A 24,125-nucleotide genomic window follows, 5' to 3' on the forward strand; every position below is an offset into this window, starting at 1 on the left:
TGTTTGATATAGCTTCAATTAACCCAAACAAGTCAAATGTCTGTTTACGAAACTGCAAAATACACATAGGCCTACCTTATCCTGACAACTGAATGATCTATCTGACTGTGAGGGGGGAGTCAGCCTGTATCTCTATCATTGTGCTCGTGCTAAGTGCTATCAGGCCTTATTGAGGCCTGGGTCAGGCTAGTGCTCTGACTGACAGTATGTTGCTCTTCGTTCTGTTTATTATTTTGTAAATATTGTAAGTATTTGGTGCTAGTTTATTTGCACTTTGCAAAATAAAATACTTCACCTTGGGCAGAAAAACAATACTATCCGTGTGTGCCTCCTTCCTGCAACAGTATATTCACTGTGGTAGCCTACCGCACAGACCAACACACGCAAATGGTTTATATGCTAGGCCCACTGCGTTATAATTCAATGGTGTTTTGAAGTGATCCCATTCTAATGAAAGGGCTATGATAGCCTAGGCTTCTTCTCGGCCTGTCCTCTCGATGCCCTTTAAAGAAAATGCCATATCACAGTATAAAAATTAAAGTTTCCCAGCAGTCAGGGAACATAATTTGCACATTGGAGATAGGGAAATTATCCCAGGATATAAGTCAGTCCAGTTTCACACTGGGCCTAGTCTTTCAATTAACAGCTATTTCCTTTCTCCAGATTAGAAAACCATATGGTGTTCAGAAATCGATATAACTCTATAACTCTCTATTATCTTGGGAAGATATGAACCTGTATGAATCTGCTCTGAACATCACATAACGTTAATGGTATTTGTTAATTCATATTTTTCTCCTTGAATATGGTCAATTTCAGGTTTATTCTTCTTACGTTTATGCAAGGATACAATGCAAGGACACTTTCCCTAGGCTACTTGAGGTGAAAAATGTATTTTGAGCAAGCTATTATTATTATGATCACTTAAACAGCCATAGATTGTAAGAAAAGTACCCAAATTATCCGAACAGTCAGAGATCGTGCCAAATTAGGTTTGATATTGACCTGTGACATTGAACTACTAACACATAAAATTATCAAAAACTGAACTTGATGCCCTCTCTGCACCAAATAGTTAATATTTGCATAAAAGATAGGCAGATAGGAGTTCATGTACGGCACTGGATGCGTTGTAATACTGCAGCACTGTGAGGCACATAGCATCCTAATAATGCAATCCAGATACGCACCAATAGATTTGCATAGTTCAATTAGACATGTTGCGGAACACAATCTGATCATAAATAATGAGTGTAAATGCGTGGGCTGCCATTTTGGGAACAAATAGGCACGACATTTGAAGGCATCATTGCATAAACATCCTTTATTTGCATTCTTAAACGTTAAAAGAGCTATAATGCCACCTCTTAGTACGTTTCAAGCTGAAAAATAACCATCATTGTGTGTGCTAAAAGGGAGCAGAGTCAAGCCTTCCACTACTGACTGCTAAACAAATGGGGTTAAAGCATGAATAAATGGCTGCACACAAGTACTCTTACAGCGCCACCACAGAAGAGTGCATGTTCCTAATAGAGCACCAGCACTCAATCGCAGAGATTATGTTGCAGATTTCAGTTCATTTCCCTGACAAGTGTGTGGCATTTTGTCATGGCACTGCTGTAATCATGCTACACGGTCTGCCGCCAGCCGTTTCTATGGTTTATGGTCTGTAGACTGGCCAGCGTTTAGCATATGATTCAACAAAAACATACAGAGTAGAAAAATGTTCATGGTTTGATTAAACATGCACTGTGTAACTACGTTTGTACAGCTGTTTTTGGAGACCCCTCTGGCAAGAATTGAGTATTTATATTATTTTTTTCTAGATTTGAACACGATATCCCAGAAACCTCATATTACATTGGTAGTTGCCGCTGGGATGATGTAGCATCAACATCTGTTCTGAGACTTTGTGGCTGTGTTATCTAACTGAAACTCAGTGTAGACCATTTTTACTTTGTGGCGGTGGTAACTAGTGACAACCCAACAGAGTCTGGAAATGTGAGACTGTCGATGCGATAACAGTTACGTACAAGATGGAAGATAACCCAATTCAATTTGAGCAACAATGTTGTCACAACCAGTACTAAAAAAGTTATACATGTTATATTTACATTTTCAGCCCCTTCTTTGGACACTGTGTTAACAAACCTCGAAATGAGCTTCAATGCCATACAACTCTCCTTCCGTAGCCTCCAACTGCTCTTAAAAACTAGTAAAACTAATGCATGCTCTTCAACCGATCTCTGCCCGCACCTGCCCGCCTGTCCAGCATCACTACTCTGGATGGTTCTGACTTAGAATATGTGGACAACTACAAATACCTAGGTTTCTGGTTAGACTGTAAGCTCTCCTTCCAGACTCAGATTAAACATGTCCAATCCAAAATTAAATCTAGAACCGGCTTCCTATTTCGCAACAAAGCATCATTCACTCATGCTGCCAAAACTGACCATCCTACCGATCCTCGACTTCGGCGATGTCATTTTGCAAAAACAGTCTTCAACACTCTACACAGCAAATTGGATGCAGTCTATCACAGTGCCATCCGTTTTGTCACCAAAGCCCCATATACCACCCACCACTGCGACCTGTATGCTCTCGTTGGCTGGCCCTCGCTTTATTCTCGTCGCCAAACCCACTGGCTCCAAGTCATCTACAAGACTCTGCTAGGTAAAGCCCCGCCTTATCTCAGCTCACTGGTCACCATAGCAGCACCCACCTGTAACACGCGCTTCAGCCGGTATATCTCACTGGTCACCCCCAAAGCCAATTGTCTGCTCTCAATGACTGGAACAAACTGCAAAAAATCTCTGAAGCTGGAGACTCTTACCTCCCTCACTAGCTTTAAGCACCAGCTGTCAGAGCAGCTCACAGATCACTGCACCTGTACATAGCTCATCTGTAAATAGCCCATCCAATCTACCTCATCCCCATACTGTATTTATTTATTTATCTTGTTCCTTTGCACCCCAGTATCTCTACTTGCACATTCATCTTCTGCACATGTACCATTCCAGTGTTTCATTGCTATATTGTAATTACTTCGCCACCACGGCCTATTTATTGCCTTACCTCTCTTATCCTACCTCATTTGCACATGCTGTATATAGATTTTCTTCAACTGTATTATTGGCTGTATTTTTTTAATTTCATGTGTAACTCTGTGTTGTTGTATGTGTCGAACTGCTTTGCTTTATCTTGGCCAGGTCGCAGTTACAAATGAGAACTTGTTCTCAACTAGCCTACCTGGTTAAATAAAGGTGAAATAAGATAAAATAAATAAATAAATGTAGCGGTTTATTGATTTTATTTAACCTTTATTTAACTAGGCAAGTCAGTTAAGAACTATCCTGGCAAGTTAGTTAAGAACAAATTCTTATTTACAATGATGGCCTGGCCAAACCCTGACAACACTGTGCCAATTGTGCGCCGCCCTATGGGACTCCCAATCACGGCCGGTTGTGATACAATCGAACCAGGGTCTATAGTGACGCCTCTAGCACTGAGATGCAGTGCCTTAGACCACTGCACCACTGATGCCTGTTGACCACTAGCAAGTTATTGGAGCTTTTGAATATTTTAAAAATACAAACAGTTGCAGCTTTAAGTGTGTGATGTATAGTCATTTCAAGTGGTGTAGCCTACACACAAACCACCAGAGTAAGGTACAGGTATCAATATATCTGGGCCAAAAGTATGTATATTTTGTCTCTATGACAGCTACATGCCCATACCATAATCATAAGTAGAGTACATTTAACCAATTTAATCCGTATCACATCAAGAATGTGTAGCAATTTGCATTTGAATTAGAAGAAATAAGAAAACTATAGGCCAAATCTGGACAATCTATGGATGTGTTACAATCTTGGTACATAAGAACTGCATGATTATGACGGCAAGAACTATTTCACCAAAAATACTTGGTTTACCCAAAATCCTTTTCGGAGGATTGCAGATTTAATGCTTAGTCACTCATGACTCAGGGAATAATCCAACCAGGATTTGGGAAAACCAGGGAATTTATTGAACATTCCAGGAATTGTGCAACCCTATACATAGCCCTGGGAGTAATATAGCACACTGTTTTGTGTGTCTGAGGTAAAAGAAGTATCGCCCCCTTCTAATGCACCCATGTAAAACACCTACCTTTTACATACCTGAAGCTTCCAAGGTTTTCTACAGGTTTGATCTTCTGGTTAACATTCTACTACTGTATTGATAATCATTACTCTCATTTCGGTTACATTTTTGTTGCTTGATACAATAATTTCAGAGACATTATTGCAGTGTGTCCAGGTAAACATTATACCTTGTTAAAACAAATTTCACCATGCCCGTTGAAACTGAGGGTACAATTTTTGGAATACAATTATACAATACAGTGAAATTATGCAAATCCGGGGATTTGGCCATAAATGCACCCTCAAAATGTTGTGATGTACGACACCACTGTTTTTCACTGTGAAGTGTGAACAAATGCTTGTTGTTTGACGAAGATAATTACATATTTTGTCACAGTGCCTTTCATTGAGTACGTTCACACGAACACTAATAATGTGATATTAATAACCTGATTATGGCAGTAGGCCGAGTATGGCATTAGTCATGTAAACACCTTACTCTTCGTATCTTAATCCGTGTAAACTCATAATCGAAGTAAGCATACCGTTTATTAAAACACCTGGTTTTCTGAGCAATCTTTTGAAATATTAGGACATGTAAACGCCTTAATCAGAGTTAGAGCGAAACATTGAATCTGCGCACGTGCAGTGCGAGTTTCCTTCTTTTGCGCGAGTGAAATTAATTCGGAGAAACTAAAAGTATGCATTTAAGAAATAGTTTTCACATACAAACCATAAATGTCTGAACTCCGCACCAAATAAGCATCACAAAAATAACATGGTTACTGTGGTACATTTATTCTGATTGGCAATTTTCTGCATCAGGTGGCCTGATTTGAGATGTGTCGACGCAAACAGGATTATTAGGGCAATCATTCTTCTTGCAAAGCATGTAAACGTTAAAATCGAACTATTACTATTCACATCGTATTATTGTGTGCATGTAATCACACTCATTGTATTCATTCCTTAGGATAAATTAGATATCATATATGATATAGAATATGTTGTTAATTCAGTTTATAATTCAGTTTATAATAGTAATTTAATATGGTTTTAGAGACAAGGAATTCCACTGTGGGCGTTGTATTGTAAACAAATAATTACACGTGTAGGCCTATAGGTAGGTTTTTCTTGCGTGTGTGAGAGGAACGTAAATGTGTGTTGAGAAGTGGGTGTCGCTGTGCATGCTGGTCCTAGAGCAACAGAACAACCGGGTTTTCACTGGTTACCACGGCCACAAAGTGATAATTGGCTATATTATTTAAAATAAATGTTGGTCTTAATTTGACGTTAGGCATAAAGTTAGCAGTGTGTTTAAAGTTAGGGCTGAGGTTAGGTTAAGATTTGAAAATCAGATTTTAAGAAGAGAAATTGTAGAAATGGGCGGGATTTATGATTTTGTGGCTGTGGTAACTAGTGGCGACCGAACAACAGTGTAGAGAGGGAAGACGATTCGAATGCTTCTTACTTTGGTAAGAAGCGAACAGTTCTTCTGACTGTCGGCGTAGCAGGGTTCAAAGTTGCTTCTGATCCGCAGCTTTGGATTTTTGCCAACTCGGATTGAGGTTGCTCTGTGAAAGCGGGCGAGATACAATGTATCCAAGCCTGATCTCTCATTGCTCCGTGGTCCTCTGACGAGCTAAAACCCCACTGTCTATGGAGGGACAAACGAAGAGCGCAACGCTCAGGTACCAAGTACCCCCATTTCGGTTATCTGGGAGATGGTAACAAATGAACGGCACTGGAGGGAACATGGTTGAGAGGACCAGCAAATTTTTGTTGATCGTCGTCGGATCCGTCTTCTTCATGATGATTTTATATCAGTACGTGGCTCCTGGGGTGATGAACTTCGGGTCTCCACAGGGGTACCTCGCCGAGGACAATATGGATATTTTCCCTACTCCGGATCCCCATTATATAAAAAAGTACTACTTCCCTGTCAGAGACTTGGGACGCACCGTTGATTTCGAGATCAAGGGTGAAGACGTGATAGTGTTTCTTCACATACAGAAAACTGGCGGAACCACTTTTGGCAGGCATCTAGTGCAAAATGTTAGACTAGAAGTCCCATGTGATTGCAGACCAGGGCAGAAAAAGTGTACATGCTACCGTCCCAACAGAAAGGAGACCTGGCTGTTTTCGAGGTTCTCCACTGGCTGGAGTTGCGGGTTACATGCAGATTGGACCGAGCTCACAAACTGCGTTCCTGGAGTGCTCAACAAGAAGGAAAACAAATCGAAAAAACTGAGGTATGTTGTTTTGACATTCCGTTTGCCATCTCATCAGTGGTGCCGTAGGCTATATTAGAATAAAGAGCCACACAACCACAGCCTATGCTGTTGACCCTATGCCCCACTCAACCCAGCGGGCGGTGTAAACACGGGCAATCTGCTCCCAACTGTGAAGTGAAAGTGGAAAATTACTGCGTTATCAACAGCTCTTGTAAACACCGATGGGATTCCTGTTCTGTTTTAAGTGGTTGCAATATCACACCAGGGTACATGTTCACATCGGTGTCCTCTGGAGTAGAAAGTACACTTTTGCTACCTTTTTACCATGACATTATAGGCTACTTAAATGTGTCTATTTCTATGACTACATTATTTAGCACACTGAACAATATAATGATTCTCTACGATTTTATCACACTGCTGTAGCTTACCTCATGTATTCACTTGACTTCAAACCTTTGTTGTTCATGGAGTGCTGCAAAAAAACACATACATACCATGAATTCACACATTCTGGGTTTGGACCAGATATGGCCCACTCCCTGCTTCATAAATGCCCGTTTTCACCTCAGTGTTGTTGAGATGTGTGGTACAGGCTGCAGTGCAAACTTTGCAGTTTTTTGGTGGGAGGCTTTGTTACACTCTAGCATCTTCCAATGCTATTTTGACAACAGAGACCCTCTGCAGAATTCTTCCCGTTCATTTGGGTGGTGCGAGGGTTTCCCTCTGAGTGCGGGTCTCCTGGCACATGGTACCACAGTAATCAGCATGCTCCCTAGCTGTGGACCACACTATTATGGGTGTAGTTTCACCTATCACTATGCTTCCAGGGCCATCTTTGTAGTAGTTTTAATGGCCAGAGAGTCCAAGTGCTGGTTTCTTTTAGCCTGGTGAAAACCAAGTTCCACATTGGGGCTTAACAATCACTAATAACCTAGTTAAATAAAGGTTAAATACGTTGTTTAAAAAACAAACACCTGTCCGTTATGTTACTATCAAATCATCATACAAAGTTGGGTAACAGAATGACGGCACAAACGGTCATTCTGTTGCGAAACTTTACATCTGCTCTGTTCTTCAAGTAAATGTGTTTTTGTTCAATTAAAAGTTCTATGCACAGCGATTTTTGAACTTTTACTATCGAAAAGCAATATCCCAAGTATAAATACATTAAAGTACACACACTAAAGGGTAAAAAAAAACATGTTTTTAACAAAATAGTGGGGGGGGAGGGGTTAGACACAACTGCAAAGTTCTAGGAGTAGGGCATTCAAGGAGTTTGTCTAATGGTAATACTTGATGTCATCGGCCTTCCCCTTCCTTGAGGAACAATGGAGAACAAAAGAGGAAAGCCCCCCCCCCACTTGTGCCATGTCATGACTTATCTGGACCACCTATTGAGATGTGCCTTGTGTTAAGTAAATGAGGTGAAAAGCAGACTGGAGTGCCACTATCTTTGCAATCATTGGTTTTTGTTTGGCATACCTACATTTTTTTAAGTGAAAAATCTTGAGTCTCGGCATCACTATGCTACCGTGAAATTGCCCTCATGCAGTATTATGAAAGTTGAGCCACAGTTTTAGGAGCGCAGTGGTTTGGAACATAGAATTGTGTCTGGGGTAATCATTCAAAAGGCATGCCGCATGCATGTTGCATACCCGTGTTTCCATGGCCAGTGTTAGTTGCCCTGATTCAAGGTCTCCTGACATGCTGTCAAATATGCATGGCGGTGAACAGTAATACATTTGGTTAGTTTTATTTTGTCGTGGCAGACGGAGCCAACATCTGAGATTGGTTTATATTGGTTTACTGTTTTTTCTATGTACATTTCCATGTATATTGAGACATTCATATCTTAGAAATGCTTATTATATTTGTATGCCAGTTTTTTGGAGCTCTATTTCCTGGGGGTGTTTTCATCTCTACCGTTGACCATTCAGTGTGAGTGATTGGCCTCTTTCCCTTATATGAGCTCTGGATACCACTGGCTGTTGTTGTTCCAGTCTCTGATGTGCCTGTATCACGGACGCATTTTAATAACGACTATATCCCTCCTTTCCCAACCACCGTGAAAAACAAAGCCCTGGATTGTGAGCGCCCCAAAAGACATGAAAAGGGGCCTTTTTAGAATGCGGCACAATGGCCGACCATCACGGATGGTCCACCACAGGCTATACTGATGGAAATTGGGCATTTCATGGATGATTATGTCCAATCACTGGCTGAGAAGGGGGTAAAAATACAAGCTCAAGTGGTCTATTGCTGCACACTGCTGGCTGAGCGCATCAATTATGTCCTGAAGCGCGGGTCTAATCTGGTTCTGCTGCCAGCAAAACCTCATAGTTATTACAGATGTGCATCACAACCTGCAGCTCTGACCAATAGAGCCACATCAACAAGTATCCCTCCCACCCACCTCTCTGTTTTTAACAACATGGATTGTGTGAGTGAGTTGGCTTACCCCTTGGCTTAATGAATGCACCACGTATTAGAAACCTGATTACGGTCCCCTCCAGCAGCTCATATTTTGTATTATATTCTACACAACATGACATGGCATCTGTCTGATAATGAATATGCTAGATGCACATTACATTTCGCTTCAAAATAGACACATGATTATCTGTGTGGTAATGTGAAGTAAACATGAGCATGATGTTTAGGTACCTCAACCTCATCATTGCTGGGTTTGACTGGTCACAGCCAGGGCATGCTATTCATGTGTTTGTTTGAACATCTAATTCAGAACCTCTAGAAAAGTAATGCAAGTACTTCAATCAAATAGCTGATAAGAGTGATGACATCAATGCCATTTAAATTGTGTATTTGAAAAGAAAGAAATGTCCTAATCACATCATACAGGGCATTCAAAACCTGTCTGTTGTTTTGATCACTATAATGACCCTTTTTTGCAGTTTTGAAAGTGGCTCCTGTAGACTGTGTGTATGCCTCGGATTAATCCTCCTTGTTAGTTATATGTGGTCATGTGATACTGATGTAATTCAGTGCAGAGCTCAGACTTTTTCTTTTATATATATCCGCCTTTAATGGATTTAATGGAGGGGGCAGTAACTCATTATGGCCATCATAAAGTACACAGTAAAGGCTCATTATCGGTGGCTGGCGCCCCCCCCCCCCCACACACACACATTTTCTGCGCTAAAGCAAACCTCGTTTTGTTGTTGTTGGTCATAAGACTGTAAAGTCACCAGGGCATCACCTCAAAGCACATTTACATGAGGACATCTGTTCCCAAGTATTCCCATGCATAACTAGAGAGGCATTTGTGATTTGTAATGTAATCAATGTTTGCCATTTTTCTGGTTTTGTCAAATGCTATGTCTGTTTGGGATTCTAGTGGTCAATTTGCAGTGTACAAATGATTTAGAACTATGTTCCGGCCCCCCGACCATCCACTCAAGGAAAAATCGGTTGAATGTAATTGGGGACCCCTGGCCTATATGTTATCACACGCACTCATGCATATATTACATAAACACGTGTACTGTACACACACGTGACAGGGGGGAAGAAGGTGATGAATGGGTGCTTTGGAGTTAATCTCCCTTGATGAAAGAGCAGTCTGTTGCATTAAGGTCTTGAAGGCTCTGAATGAAAACATGAAAAAAGATCCCTGAGTGTTCTCACAGCAAAACCTCTCTGGGGAGTAGGATTCTCAGGGTACTCATGAAATATCAAAAGTGCTTCCCTCAAGTATTGGTGTCTTTTTTCCCCCCGAAGTCAAGCTTCATCACCGTTGTGGCAATAACAGCTGCAGTGAATGAGGTCTTGCGAGCCGACAAGTACCTCAAACTAACTGAGGCATGGACCATCACCCTATCTCATCACAAGTATGCTCATATCACCCATGTTAATCTCTTCCATATGTCATGGGTCATTCCACAAGAAAGAGGATTTTGACACCCACCATCTTGGATTGTTCTGAAAATGTTTCTGTTAGAAACGGATAAGATTAGCATTCCTGCAACATTATTTTGTTGAAATATGATTTGATCTCTGAGAAATTAAGCTAACTGATTGTCTGCAAATTTGCCATTTTTTTTTAATTTATAGGATTCATGTAATATTCAATAAATATATAGTACCTAACATCCGATTTAGACTTTTCTAACAGTGAGTAGGCTGGCATGAGGAATCCAAAGAAATGGTCAAAGCCACACAATTAGCTTAATTTCTCAGAGATCAAATCATATTTCAACAAAATAATGTTGCAGGAATGCTAATCTTATCCTGTTTCTAACTACAGAAATGATTTCAGAACAATCTGAGATGGTGGGTGTCATGGCTTGCTTAAATTACATGGAACGACCCTCATGTTTTCCTAACCTCCTTGCTGCCTTAAGCAGAAATGGGACCATTTTCTAATCCGCTTGCATGATTAATTATATAGTCCCTCAAGAATGAAGACAGAGTTGCCCAGGTGTGGCAACGCTTTTGCTTGCATCGGTTTACGTGGGTATGTGAACTTTGGCAGACCGAGTTTCTTTCACATTCTCTCAGATTCTGCAATGTGTTTTTTCTAGAACGGCTGTGTCCTGTATTTGCGTGGGACTGGGTCAGGAGAGTTGTTATATCAATTTTACAGTATATTGCCTAATCTGTGTATGTCCTTCAAAATGCATTCAACAACATTTCCTCCCCCCACAGCACAAATGATTAGTTCCTGGAAAACATTCCCGACCTAGAAACAAGTTTGTGTGTCTACTCTACCAAATTCACTTACAATGGTTGATTATTTGAGCACTAATCTCTTAAGTATCCCTTGGCAACATACTATTTTGATTCCCTGTGGGACTGACTGTCTTGTCCTTTGTCTGCCAACAACAGAAAACATAATATTTAGAAAACAGGTACAATTACCCTATAGCCTTTGGGTTTTAATGACCCTCCCCGAGGAAGTTACCGACACTATTTCAATGTAATTCCCTGTCCTAGAGAGAAAATGCACGTTTAGGTTCCAGCTCTGAAGAATGACAAAGGCTACTTATACAAATTGGGTGTGGGAATTTCCAGGTGGAGTTGATAAACATCAACAAATAGGGCACTGACGGCTTTCGGTGTAGCTAGCTAGCATGCTAACCTAATCTCGCTATTTTGCTAATTTTTATCGAGTGAGCTTATGTTATGTTGTATTTTTTCCCTTATTTTTCCTTCACCATGTTCAAAAGATTAGCCAGCTGGCCCTGGCTGATTCTGGAGCTGGATTTGTCAAACGCATTGATTTATGGAAATATTTGCCACCGATAGAAACCACTGGCCTATCCCTGAAGTCTATGTGTTTTTCTACATTGAAATGGACACCGCGTTGTGCAACGTTTGCCGGCTGCGGCACAGAAAAGCCAAGTCAGTCCATGCTCATGGTTCTCACAGGGGAAGTGAAATGATGGGCTATAATGACCTTTGAATTTTATTTTGTGGGTGCCTTTTATCTGGTTTCTAGCTAACGATACACCAATGAAAGCAGTGGAGCATTTAGTGAAGCAAATCTTTAGTGGTCAAAAAACATTAATCTTGGGGGGACTGGGGGAGTAGGTTTGCAAAATGCTGTCATATCGTGCAATTATACAATTTTGTAAAATGGTCAGATACTGTATATTAATTTTGAATACAGACTAACTTAAAAATAAAGGAAAATTGACCAATTATCCAATGGATTATGGTAATTTTCACGTAAAAAAAAGCAGAGGTGCAAAAACATACAATTTGCACCCCCTGTTTTAATGTGCTCCATGGTTCAGGTGGCCAAGTGGACACAAGGCTGTTTGGCTCATCTCAGTCGTGAAGACGACTGACGTTGCATCTGTTTCTGATTAATATGCACTGCCAGGCTAGTGGGTGGTAACATTCAAATAAAACCCATCTCTGAAACTAAATGTTGGCTGAAAAAATGTAAAAGTCATATAGGAAAAGACACCGCATTTACACAGATTTTCACAAAGTGGGCAGTTCAGATTTGTCACTTCAAGCCCAAATATATCATACTTTGAAAACAACAATGATTTATTGACGTAAATCGTTGATCAATATCATGGATAAGATCTGGCCATCATCTTTAAGCTTTCTACTGGTGTGGCTGTTTTTAAAATTGTCAGTCTAGTCTCTTGCTTTGTCATTTAGACAGACATCAACAATTCTTCCCCCTAGAAATTGAAGTGAAGAATTACAGTTTGTGGCGTTAACCTACTCAACCTGCACACTGAAGAGGATCAGTATGCTGAAACATTTCTGCATAACTTGACTGCCGCGCGCATTTACAAATTTGGCCTCATGTTAATGAATAGAAAAATGTGATGTCCCTAAGAATGTCTTGTATGAACAACGATTCGCTAATGCGCTGGTATTCCTGCAAAGGACAAATGTCGTCTACTAGTCCAGCAGCCCAGACTGTGCAACAACATTGGTGTTGAGTGTAACTACTGCCTCAATAGCAGCTTGCCTTTCGCCCAAGTGATGCCATTGTTCCAGATTTGCCACTGTAGCTTTTCTTGGAACTGAAGGTGATCTATTTCATCAAATGAAAGGACACGGTATATCCCCCAGATCTGATTATTAGTGAGTGGTTGTGGGGTTGGACATTTTATTGGATGTACCACACTTACCACCTCAGATTTGAATGCTGGTGACAATAATCATTAATAATCAAATAGACTAGTCACCTTGTATTTATTAATCATTAGGTGACAGATGCTTAATTGATGCAAATATAAAGAGAGGCCCTAGATATTTTTGAATAGCATATTCTACCATCCTCTTAATAGAACAGGAATTCAGTAGCCTATTCTAGATGAAGGATAATGTGTTGAGCTAGTAACTACACTATCACCTATAGAGGCTTGGTGGGATACCGTGCTTGGTGTATTAAAATATAGGCTAGCTTGAGCAATGGACTTGGGCTGATTTTTCAAAAGGGGTCAGGAGGGTACGGGGGATGAGCAGATATAAATAACCTGTCAATTGGGGAATCCTCCTACCCCTGTAATCCTGTTGAAAGGTGTTCCTTAGAGGTAATAATAGCACCGGTGGTTTACGAATGTGATTTAGTGCATGGCTGTGGGACAGGGCCCGGCCAGCATGTGGCAGGGTATGGGGGCCATGGCTAAGCTACTAACGGGCTGTCTGTGGAGACAAATGAAAAGCCAAAGCCTCTCTGGCTTGCTTTCCCTCTGTGTGCAGTGTTTCCCCTATAGGCATTTAGCAGTGGCGCAAATAATACTTTTCGGGATGGTAAAAGGTTTTCAGCAATGGTGGGAAAAGTACCCTATTGTCATGCTTGAGTGATGACTTAAGTAAAAAATACTTTCAAGTACTACTTAAGTACTTTACACCACTGGTTTTCAGTGTAAACTAAAATGAGTAAAACCAGATAAAGCATGTAAAAAGATAATGGAGTATTATATTTTTTAATAACATCATCTTTGAGAACTAACATTCACTGTCTGGGAGAATATAAAATTCCAAAAATGTAAAATTCCATTTCGATGGCTTATGCCTTGTTCTTATGCTATGTCAAAAATGTGTTTAATTGAAGGAAATTAGCTTTGAAACTGATATTTTTCTCTCAGCCCCATGACAAAAGGTGTAGAATTGCAGTAAACTAGCTTTATTTAAATATATGTGTGTGTTATATAATATACAGATGAAGTCGGAAGTTTTACATACACCTTAGCCAAATGCACTTAAACTCAGTTTTTCACAATTCCTGACATTTAATCCTAGTAAAAAAATCCCTGTTTTAGGTCATTTAGGATCACCACTTTATTTTAAGAATGCGAAATGTCAGAATAATAGTAGAGAATGATTGTCATTTCTTTCATCACATTCCCAGTGGGTCAAAAGTTTACATACACTGAATTAGTATTTGGTAGCATTGCCTTTACATTATTTAACTTGGGTCAAATGCTTTGGGTAGCCTTCCACAAGCTTCCCACAATACGTTGGGTGAATTTTGGCCCATTCCTCCTGACAGAGCTGGTGTAACTGAGTCAGGTTTGTAGGCCTCCTTGCTCGCACACGTTTTTTTAGTTCTGCCCACAAATGTTCTATAGGATTGAGATCAGGGCTTTGCGATGGCAACTCCAATACCTTGACTTTGTTGTCCTTAGGCCAGTTTGCCACAACTTTGGAAGTATGCTTGGGTTCATTGTCCATTTGGAATACCTATTTGTGACCAAGCTTTAACTTCCTGACTGATGTCTTGAGATGTTGCTTCAATATTGTCACATAATTGTCTTTCCTCATGATGCCATCTATTTTGTGAAGTGCACCAGTCCCTCCTGCAGCAAAGCACCGCCACAACATGATGCTGCCACCCCTGTGCTTCACGGTTGGGATGGTGTTCTTCGGCTTGCAAGCTTCCCCCTTTTCCTCCTAACATAACGATGGTCATTATGACCAAATAGTTTTATTTTTGTTTCATCAGACCAGAGGACATTTCTCAAAAAGTACGATCTTTGTCCCATGTGCAGTTGCAAACCGTAGTCTGTTTTTTTATGATGGTTTTGGAGCAGTGGGCTTCTTCGTTGCTGAGCGGCCTTTCAGGATATAGATAGTTTCAAACATGTTTCCTCCAGCATCTTCACAAGGTCCTTTGCTGTTGTTCTGGGATTGATTTGCGCTTTTCACACCAATTTACGTTAATCTCTAGGAGACAGAGCGCGTCTCCTTCCTGTTCGGTATGACGGCTGCGTGATCCCATGGTTTTTATACTTGCGTACTATTGTTTGTACAGATGAACGTGGTACCTTCAGGTGTTTGGAAATTGCTCCCAAGGATGAAGCAGAATTGTGGATGCCCACATTTTTTTTCTGAGGTCTTGGCTGATTTCTTTTGATTTTCCCATGATGTCAAGCAAAGTTGCACTGAGTTTGAAGGTTGGCCTTGAAATACATCCACAGCTACACCTCCAATTGACTCAAATGATGTAAATTAGCCTATCAGAAGCTTCTAAAACCATGACATAATTTTCTGGAATTTTCCAAGCTGTTTAAATGCACTGGAAACTTAATGTATGTAAACTTTTGACCCACTGCAATTGTGATACAGTGAATTATAAATGAAATAATTTGTTTGTAAACAATTTTTGGAAAAATGACTTGTGTCGTGTACAAAGTAGATGTCTTAACCGACTTGCCATAACTATAGTTTGTTAACAAGAGATTTGTGGAGTGGTTGAAAAATGAGTTTTAATGACTCCAACCTAAGTGTATGTAAACCTCCGACTTCAACTGTATATAATGCTATTTTACCTTTTTTTTAACCTTTTTGTTTTACATTTGAAAACAAAACTTTTTTATACATGTCACCTACAACTTATAGACACATAAAAACAACGACTACATCTGCCCAGCCCTGCCTGCTCACCCCCCCGTCCCTAATGCCTGCGTTATTGTTTGCCACCTGGTCTTAAATTGTACCAATTGTGTTTTTTCTCATTCGCCCAAGCTATTTCAATAATAAATTATTTGATATTTCCATTGTGTCAATGATAGTGATTGACTTTACTATGTTTTCTAAATGAGTGACGACAAAAAAAGAATAGTCCAGCCCATCGAGTATCTCACTACACACCTATATGTCATGTCTTGAAATATGCAGACAGATGGATTAAAAATATGCTAATACTGTAATACTTCTGACAACCAACTTTCTAGCTCCGCCTACAACTTCAGAAGTTTGTAGTGTTACCAAAAAGCATGGAGTGAGTCATTATTAGTTTTACACTTATTTTGTCTCTTGTATAATAACTTCTATACATTAGTTTACACTGCATTTGAAAGTATTCAGACCACTTGATTTTTGTCCACATTTTGTTATGTTGCAGCCTTATTCTAATATGGATTCAATTGTTTTTTCTCCCTCATCAATCTACACACAATACCCCATAATGACAAATCAAAATAGGCTTTTAGACATTTTTGAAAATGTATAAAAAATAAAAACTGAAATATCACATCTACATAACTATTCAGACCCTTTACTAAGCACTTTGTTGAAGCACCTTTGGCAGCGATTACTGCCTCAAGCCTTCTTGGGTATGATGCTACAAGTTTGGCACGCCTGTATTTGGTAAGTTTCTCCCAATCTTCTCTGCAGATCCTTTCAAGCTCTGTCAGGTTGGATGGGGAGCATCGCTGCACAGCTATTTTCAGGTCTCTCCAGAGATGTTCGATCAGGTTCAAGTCCGGGCTCTGGCTGGGCCACTTAAGGACATTCAGAGACTTGTCTCGAAGCCACTCCTGCGTTGTCTTGGCTGTGTGCTTAGGGTCAGTCTCCTGTTGGAAGGTGAACCTTCACCCCAGTCTGAGTGGCTGAGCGCTCTGGAGCAGGTTTTCATCAAAGATCTCTTTGTACTTTTCTCATCTTTCCCTTGATCCTGACTAGTCTCACATTCCCTGCGGCTGAAAAACATGTCCACAGCATGCTGCTTCCACCACCATGCAGTTTGGCATTCAGGTCAAAGAGTTCAATCTTGGTTTGATCATGTGCCTTTTACTGAGGAGTGGCTTCCGTCTGGTCACTCTACCATAGACGCCTGATTGGTGGCGTGCTGCAGAGATGGTTGTCCTTCTGGAAGGTTCTCCCATCTCCTCAGAGGAACTCTAGAGCTCTGTCAAAGTGACCATCAGGTTAAGGGTCACCTCCCTGACCAAGGTCCTTCTACCCCGATTGCTCAGTTTGGCCAGGTGGCCAGCGCTAGGAAATTTCTTCAATTTTAATGATGATGGAGGCCACTGTGCTCTTGGGGGATCTTCACAGCTGAATACATTTTTTTGGTACCCTTCCCCAGATCTGTGCCTTTCAACACAGTCCTGTCTCGTAGCTCTACGGACATTTCCTTCGACCTCATGGCTTGGTTTCTGCTCAGACATGCACTGTCTACTGTGGGACCTTTATATAGACGGGTGTGTACCTTTTTCCAAATCATGTCCAATTAATTTACTTTACCACAGGTGGACTCCAGTCAAGTTGTAGAAACATCTCAAGGATGATCAATATAAACAGGATGCACCTGGGCTCAATTTCAAGTGTCATAGCAAAGGGTTTTAATATTTATGTAGATAAGATATTTCTGTTTTTCATACATTTGCACACATTTCTAAAAACCTGTTTTCACTTTGTGGCATTGTGTGTTGATTGAGGGAAAGCATTTATTTTATGAATTTTAGGATAAGACTAATGTAACAAAATGTGGGAAAAGTAAAGGGGTCTTAATACTTTCCGAATGCACTGTACACTGGATTAAGAATACAAACTGTATTAAAACTGTAAAATATATGTTACATCTGCCCCATTGCAAAATTAATAGAAATGTGGAAAATGTGCTTTAAAACAGCAGTATTCTGGCTCTGCCACCAAGAGGAGGGCCTCTAAAACCGCACAAATCCTAGTGAAAACAGTGTGTGTGTGAGCGAGCGACTGGTTTTAACCCAACCATATTTTACGAGTAAATTCTTTACTGTGGGATCTTGACCCCCGAGTGTGTTATCCTAACCCTGTAGCATGTGTAGACAACAATCTCTCTTGCTCATTTCTTTACCCACACTGTTCTGCTAATAAGAAAACAAAGTGCTTATCCAGATGATGATGTGTTCAATAGCTGCTGTTTATTATTTTTTTAAATGCCCACAGTTAGCATGTGTGGCCAGTCTGGGCTTTTGACTGTGGTAGGTTATTTAGGAGAGGGCATTTAGCTGACTTGATTAAATTGCCCGAGCCATTGCCCGAGGCATTTGTCAGGCTATCAAGTGTTTCCCCTGTATTCATTTAGCAGGGGTGGGTCGTGGCTGAAAAATCATTACCGCCACTCCAACAAATAATAATTTTCGGGATGGTAAAACGGTTTCAGTGTAAACTTAAACATCATTTTAGAGAATATGGCAGTACATCAAACCGACCTCACAACCGTGTAACCATGCCAGCCCAGGACCTCCACATCCGGCTACTTCACCTGTGAGACCAGCAACCCTGACAGCTGATGAAATGGTGGGTTTGCACAACCGAAGAATTTCTGCACAAACTGTCTTAGGGAAACTCCTCTTCGTAGCATAAGCTACGGAAAACAAACACCATTGCATTTTATCGATGGCAATTTGAATGCACAGAGATACCGTGATGAGATCCCGAGGACCATTGTCGTGCCATTCATCTGCTGCCGTTACGTCATGTTTCAGCATGGTAATGCACGGCCACATGTTGCCAGGATCTGTACACAATTCCTGGAAGCTGAACATGTCTCAGTTCTTCTATGGCCTGCATACTCACCAGACATTTCACCCATTGAGCATGTTTGGGATGCTCTGCGTCGAGGTACGACAGCTTGTTCAAGTTCCCGCTAATACCCAGCAACTTCACACAACATTGAAATGTAGTGGGACAACATTACACAGGCCACAATCAACAGCCAGATCAACTCTATGCAAAGGAGATGTGTCGTGCTTCATGAGGCAAACGGTGGTCACAGCAGATACGGACTGGTTTTCTGATCCACACACCTACTTCTTCTTTGTTTTTAAAGGTATCTGTGACTAACATTGTTTTAGAATTGCAGGAAATTCGAATTGGCTCCAGGCAAAAGTTCAAATTCTTCAGCCATTCCTGAACCTGCTGTGACCAAAAAACAAGCTACATATGGACAGTACCAAAACAAATGATCTAATTATTCTGTCTCTTCGCAGCAAAATCTGCGCTGAATTTGCCACCCCTGCTAAAAAAGAAATCCAGTGGGCTATCCGCATTAGCCTCCATCCATGAGGACGGCCACCCCAGCCACACATTCCAAGTAATTGGGAGTCTTAGTCACTCTCACTCCCACCCAATCCCCTTTGGCAACAGTGCATGAACTGTTCAGTCAAGTATGGCCTGCCCGCTATAACACCATTAGCTTTGAGGAGAAACTGCTTAAAGTGGCTAAAAAGGGGAGAAGATAGGAGAGGGAGGATGGCTTAATTGAAGTAAATTATTGAAGAGGCCCACTTCGCCACTGCCAATAAGCAGAAGGAGGTCAGACCCTAACTATTTTAGGTCTGACTCCTCTGGATTTAATTTAGCTGCTCCTCTGAACCTTGTTTTGCTCTGTCTCTGAGCAGAGTGGAGAGAGGGGTCTGTGCCACGGCATCTTGACAATCTATTTCAAGCTTATATTTGATTTCTGTCGTTATGTATTGGAGAGTGTGGGTCTTCTTGCCGTGCATCTGTTGCCAAACCTTCAGTTAGTGGGTTAGTCAGTCAGGGGCAAGCTAATACAGTCATTGGCGCATCTGAGGGTTTGGCTTCAAAATGGAAGTGCAGATTGAAATGGAATGCATAATGGGATTTCATATCAGATAGCGCCCTTTGTGCCCTATTTGTGTGCGGTCAATCCGCCTGCAATGGTTTTTCTCGTATTACGATAACCTGCTAACCAAATGCCAGTATTAGCCTACCTCACGATAACCTGCGAACTGGATACCAGTTGACAGTCTTTAGGTCATCCGAGTTTCTCCTAAATCATTTCTCCCCGTTGAATCCGTCTGACCTGACTTTTAGGCGAGCCCAAGGCACCGGAGCAAAGCCATGGCTCTCTGAGCCAGCGCCAGCATAGTCCTCGTGTTAATCCAATCAGATCAGTGGGGATTAAAGGCCGTCGGCACCAAAGAAGGCTCTGCGGCTTTGAAAATCCTTCAGCTTTGTTTGCCTGGGCAAGGATTGTACAGTGTTCACTGCTCTGTTGCTGTGTACATGTAGGCCTATACTGTATACAAGACAAGTTAGTAGTAGTTTATTTTTTAGGCAGTAAATCCAGTACATGCCTAAGGAGGAGGAGGATTTCTTTTGATTATAGAGTTGTGGAATATTACAGCATAAACGATGCACTAATAATAACGTGAGAAGACACTGGGCTTAGATCCACCTGTTGGACTTGATCCTCTAAACAAATAATTTGATGCTTGCTATGTTCTGATTGAGAAACATTTTACCCGTGTTAGCTTATCTCAAGGCATGCTATAATGGCTTACGTTGCTCAGCTCACAGATTCTAGGCTTTCTTTAACATGGTTCATCATAAACTCACTAGGAGGACAAGGACAAGAAATGTGCCTGAGTACAGGGCATTCGGAAAGTATTCAGAACCTTGTGTTATGTTAGTGCCTTATTCTAAAATGGATGAAATATTTTTGTCCCTTATCAATCTACACGCCATAACCCACAACGACAAAGCAAAAACATATTTTTAGACATTTTTGGAAATTTATTAAAAAAACAAAAACATGATTTACACAAGTATTCAGACCCTTTGCTATTAAACTCGAAATTGAGCTCAAGTGCATCCTGTTTCCATTGATCATCCTTGAGATGTTTCTACAACTTGATTGGAGTCCACCTGTGGTAAATTGAATTGATTCGACATGATTTGGAAAGGCACACACCTGTCATAAGGTCCAACAGTTTTCAGAGCAAAAACCAAGCCATCAAGTCAAAGGAATTGTCAGTAGAGCTCCGAGACAACAGGATTGTGTTGAGGCACCGATCTGGGGAAGGGTACCAAAGAATGTCTGCAGCATTGAAGATTCCCAAGAACACAGTGGCCTCCATCATTCTTAAATGGAAGAAGATTGGAACCACCAATCTTGCTAGAGCTGGCCACCTGGCCAAACTGAGCAATCTGGGTAGAAGGGCCTTGGCCAGGGAGGTGACCAAGAACCCGATGGTCACTCTGACAGATCTCCAGAGTTCCTCTGAGGAGATGCGAGAACCTACCAGAAGGAAAACCATCGCTACAGCACTCCACCAATCAGGCTTTTATGGTAGAGTGGCCAGACGGAAGCCACTCCTCAGTAAAAGGCACATGACAGCAAAAAGGCACCTAAAGGACTCAGACATTGAGAATCAAGATTGAACTCTTTGGCCTGAATGCCAAGTGTCATGTCTGGACGAAACCTGGCACCATCCCTATGGTGAAGCATGGTGGTGGCAGCATCATGCTGTGGGGATGTTTTTCAATGGCAGTGAATGGGACACTAGTCAGGATCGAAGGAAAGATGAACAGAGAAAAGTACAGAAAGATCCTTGATGAAAACCTGCTCCAGAGCGCTCAGGACCTCAGACTGGGGTTAAGGTTCACCTTCCAAGAGGTGAACAACCCTAAGCACACAGCCAAGACAACACAGGAGTGGCTTCGGGACAAGTCTCTGAATGTCCTTGAGTGGCCCAGCCAGAGCCCGGACTTGAACCTGATCGAACATCTCTTGAGAGACCTGAAAATATCTGTGCAGCGATGCTCCCCACCCAATCTGACAGAGCTTGAGAGGATCTGCAGAGAAGAATGGAAGAAACTGGCACACCTGTATTTGGGGAATCTTGTAGTGTCATACCCAAGAAGACTCAAGGCTGTAATTGCTGTTGAATGTTCTTCAGCAAAGTACTGAGTAAAGGGTCTGAATACTTAATTGTACTTTATTGTACTTTTACCCTCTTTCCTCCCCAATTTCGTGATATCCAATTGTGCGCCGGCTCATGGGTCACCTGGTCACGGCTGGCTGTGACACAGCCTGGGATCGAACCCGGGTCTGTAATGATGCCTCAAGCACTGCGAGGCAGTGCCTTAGACCTCTGTGCCACTTGGGCTGCACTCAGTTTGTTTATCTTTTTAATACATTCACAAGAATAAAATGAACTGTTTGTGCGTGGTTATCATAGAAATGTAGTGCCCTTAGTAGTGTGTAGATTGATAGAAGAGAAAAAAAACGAATCCATTTTAGAATAAGCCTTTAACGTAACGAAATATGGAATGTCAAGGAGTCTGAATACTAACCAAATGTGCTGTGTGGTTAACCCACAGAAATCTGAATGGATTCTAGTTTCAATTGACCCAGCTATCATTCCTGAGCGCTACTGTTAAAGCTTTTCTGTAATATAGTGTTTCCATGAAATGCTTCAGAAAATGTAGCTAGATATCGACCTCGGTCGCTAAACACACGACGACACACGTTGCTAAACAGAAACATTCAATGAATCCCTGCCTTATCTGTTTGCTGAGTTAGACAGAAGAAAAGCAAGCAGCATTGACTTTGCCCAGGCCATTGCACAAACAAGCCGTTTTTACCTCTTAGATCTATCAATTGAAGATATACCTGACTCAACTGTAGCAATTTGAAGAAACAAGGCTTAAGAGCTCTGTTAAGGGTTATCATCTTCTGTCAGCCATTGACTGATTCAACCCAATTTGATTCTCCTTGAGTAATTCTAGCCTCCTTATAGGCTCAATGTGCCTATGATTGACAGCTCACGGAAAATGTTGCCTCATGATATCTCCACTGTCAACGCTGCCATCGATTACAGTAGATATCATATAGGATTGCCTATCTTATCAGCGCAACATGTCAGCAAGCCTTTGGAAAATGTCATTCCCCTTGGCTTTTTTTGCTAAATGAACTTGACCTTGGTGGTGGGGTGTCTTTCTCAAAAGAAAATATTTGAACCAGGCCTTGATGGAGTGGCGTTCTGTCTTCTATCACACGCCGGCTAACTTGTTGAAAAATGGCACCCGGTAGTCATTTATAGCACAAAGACATGGTAAATGGGACATCTTCTGTGTGCACTAAATTGATTCTCCCGACAAGGGACAAATTGCAATGAGATGACTGATTAGCCGGAAAAGGGTTCTTTAATTAGGACTTTGTGGCCTTAACGTATGAGTTTGAAGGACAGCGTTGGTTTGGTTGTGTTCATGAGTTGACAGTGAAATAACAACTGATTTTGTAGCTTTTTCTCTACTCTCTTCCCCATCTTTTTTTCTGTGACCCAAACTTGAATAAAGAGTCCTCAAATGGTTCAGTCTAATAAAAGATAAGAGGCCTATCACATCAATCTGAGGTAATGTGTCTCCTCCAACTCCCCTGGAAGGGTAAGGTCCTCAGAGGCCACCGCTGTGTCAAGGAAACACTCTGGCAATTGAGCACATGCCAGCAGGATGTCTAATAGTTCGCTTAGTTTCGGTTTATGTGACTAAACAGGCAAGTATAATGTAGAGAGTCATTGTACTGTCTAAACCGCTATAGAATTATATTTTTCACAAGTACAAATATTGTATTTTCAGCTGTTTGAAGCTGGTGCACAAAACCGATAGTAAAAGACGCAAAAACAAAACTTAAGAATGGGAAGCATAGAAAAATTGCACATAGAACAGAGCTACCGCTTCTTAGACTTGCTTTTAATGAGAAAGAAATGTGTGTTATAGATATGTCAATGTGAATTTGGTCGGGTCGCCCAAAAAGTTACATATTACTGCTTAAATGTTCATACCCCTGAGTCAATAGAATATAATCAATAGAATCACATTTGGCAGCGATTACGACTGTGAATCTTTGTGGGTAAGTCTCTAAGAGCTTTGCACACCTGGATGGTACAATATTTGCACATGATTCTTATTAAAATTCTTCAAGCGCTGTCAAGTTGGTTGTTGATCATTGCTAGACAGCCTTTTTCAAGTGTTATGCCATAGATTTTCAAGCAGATATAAGTCAACTGTAACTCGGCCACTCAGGAACATATGCTGTCTTCTTGTTAAGCAACTCCAGTGTAGATTTGGCCTTGTGTTTTAGGTTATTGTCCAGCTGAAAAGTGAATTAGTCTCCCAGTGTCTGTTGGAAAGTAGATTGAACCAGGTTTTCCTCTATGATTTTGCCTGTGCTTAGCTATATTCCGTTACTTTTAATCCTAAAAAAACCTCCCTAGTGCTTGCCGATGACAAGCATACCCATAACATG

The 24,125-nt window shown here is 41.2% G+C and overlaps 1 protein-coding gene across 1 annotated transcript in view; it reads left to right on the top strand.

Annotated features, from left to right (window-relative positions):
• Positions 1-5,316: 5,316 nt before the first annotated feature.
• Positions 5,317-24,125, top strand: part of LOC135517285 (heparan-sulfate 6-O-sulfotransferase 1-B-like) — a 109,078-nt gene continuing 90,269 nt past the window's right edge. Inside the window, exon 1 of the mRNA XM_064941448.1 lies at positions 5,317-6,379. Coding sequence (XP_064797520.1) covers positions 5,862-6,379 — 518 coding nt within the window. The 5' untranslated portion in view covers positions 5,317-5,861. The remainder of the gene's footprint in view (positions 6,380-24,125) is intronic.

This window comes from Oncorhynchus masou, chromosome 28 (assembly GCF_036934945.1).
Source record: "Oncorhynchus masou masou isolate Uvic2021 chromosome 28, UVic_Omas_1.1, whole genome shotgun sequence".
NCBI classification, from domain to species: domain Eukaryota; kingdom Metazoa; phylum Chordata; class Actinopteri; order Salmoniformes; family Salmonidae; genus Oncorhynchus; species Oncorhynchus masou.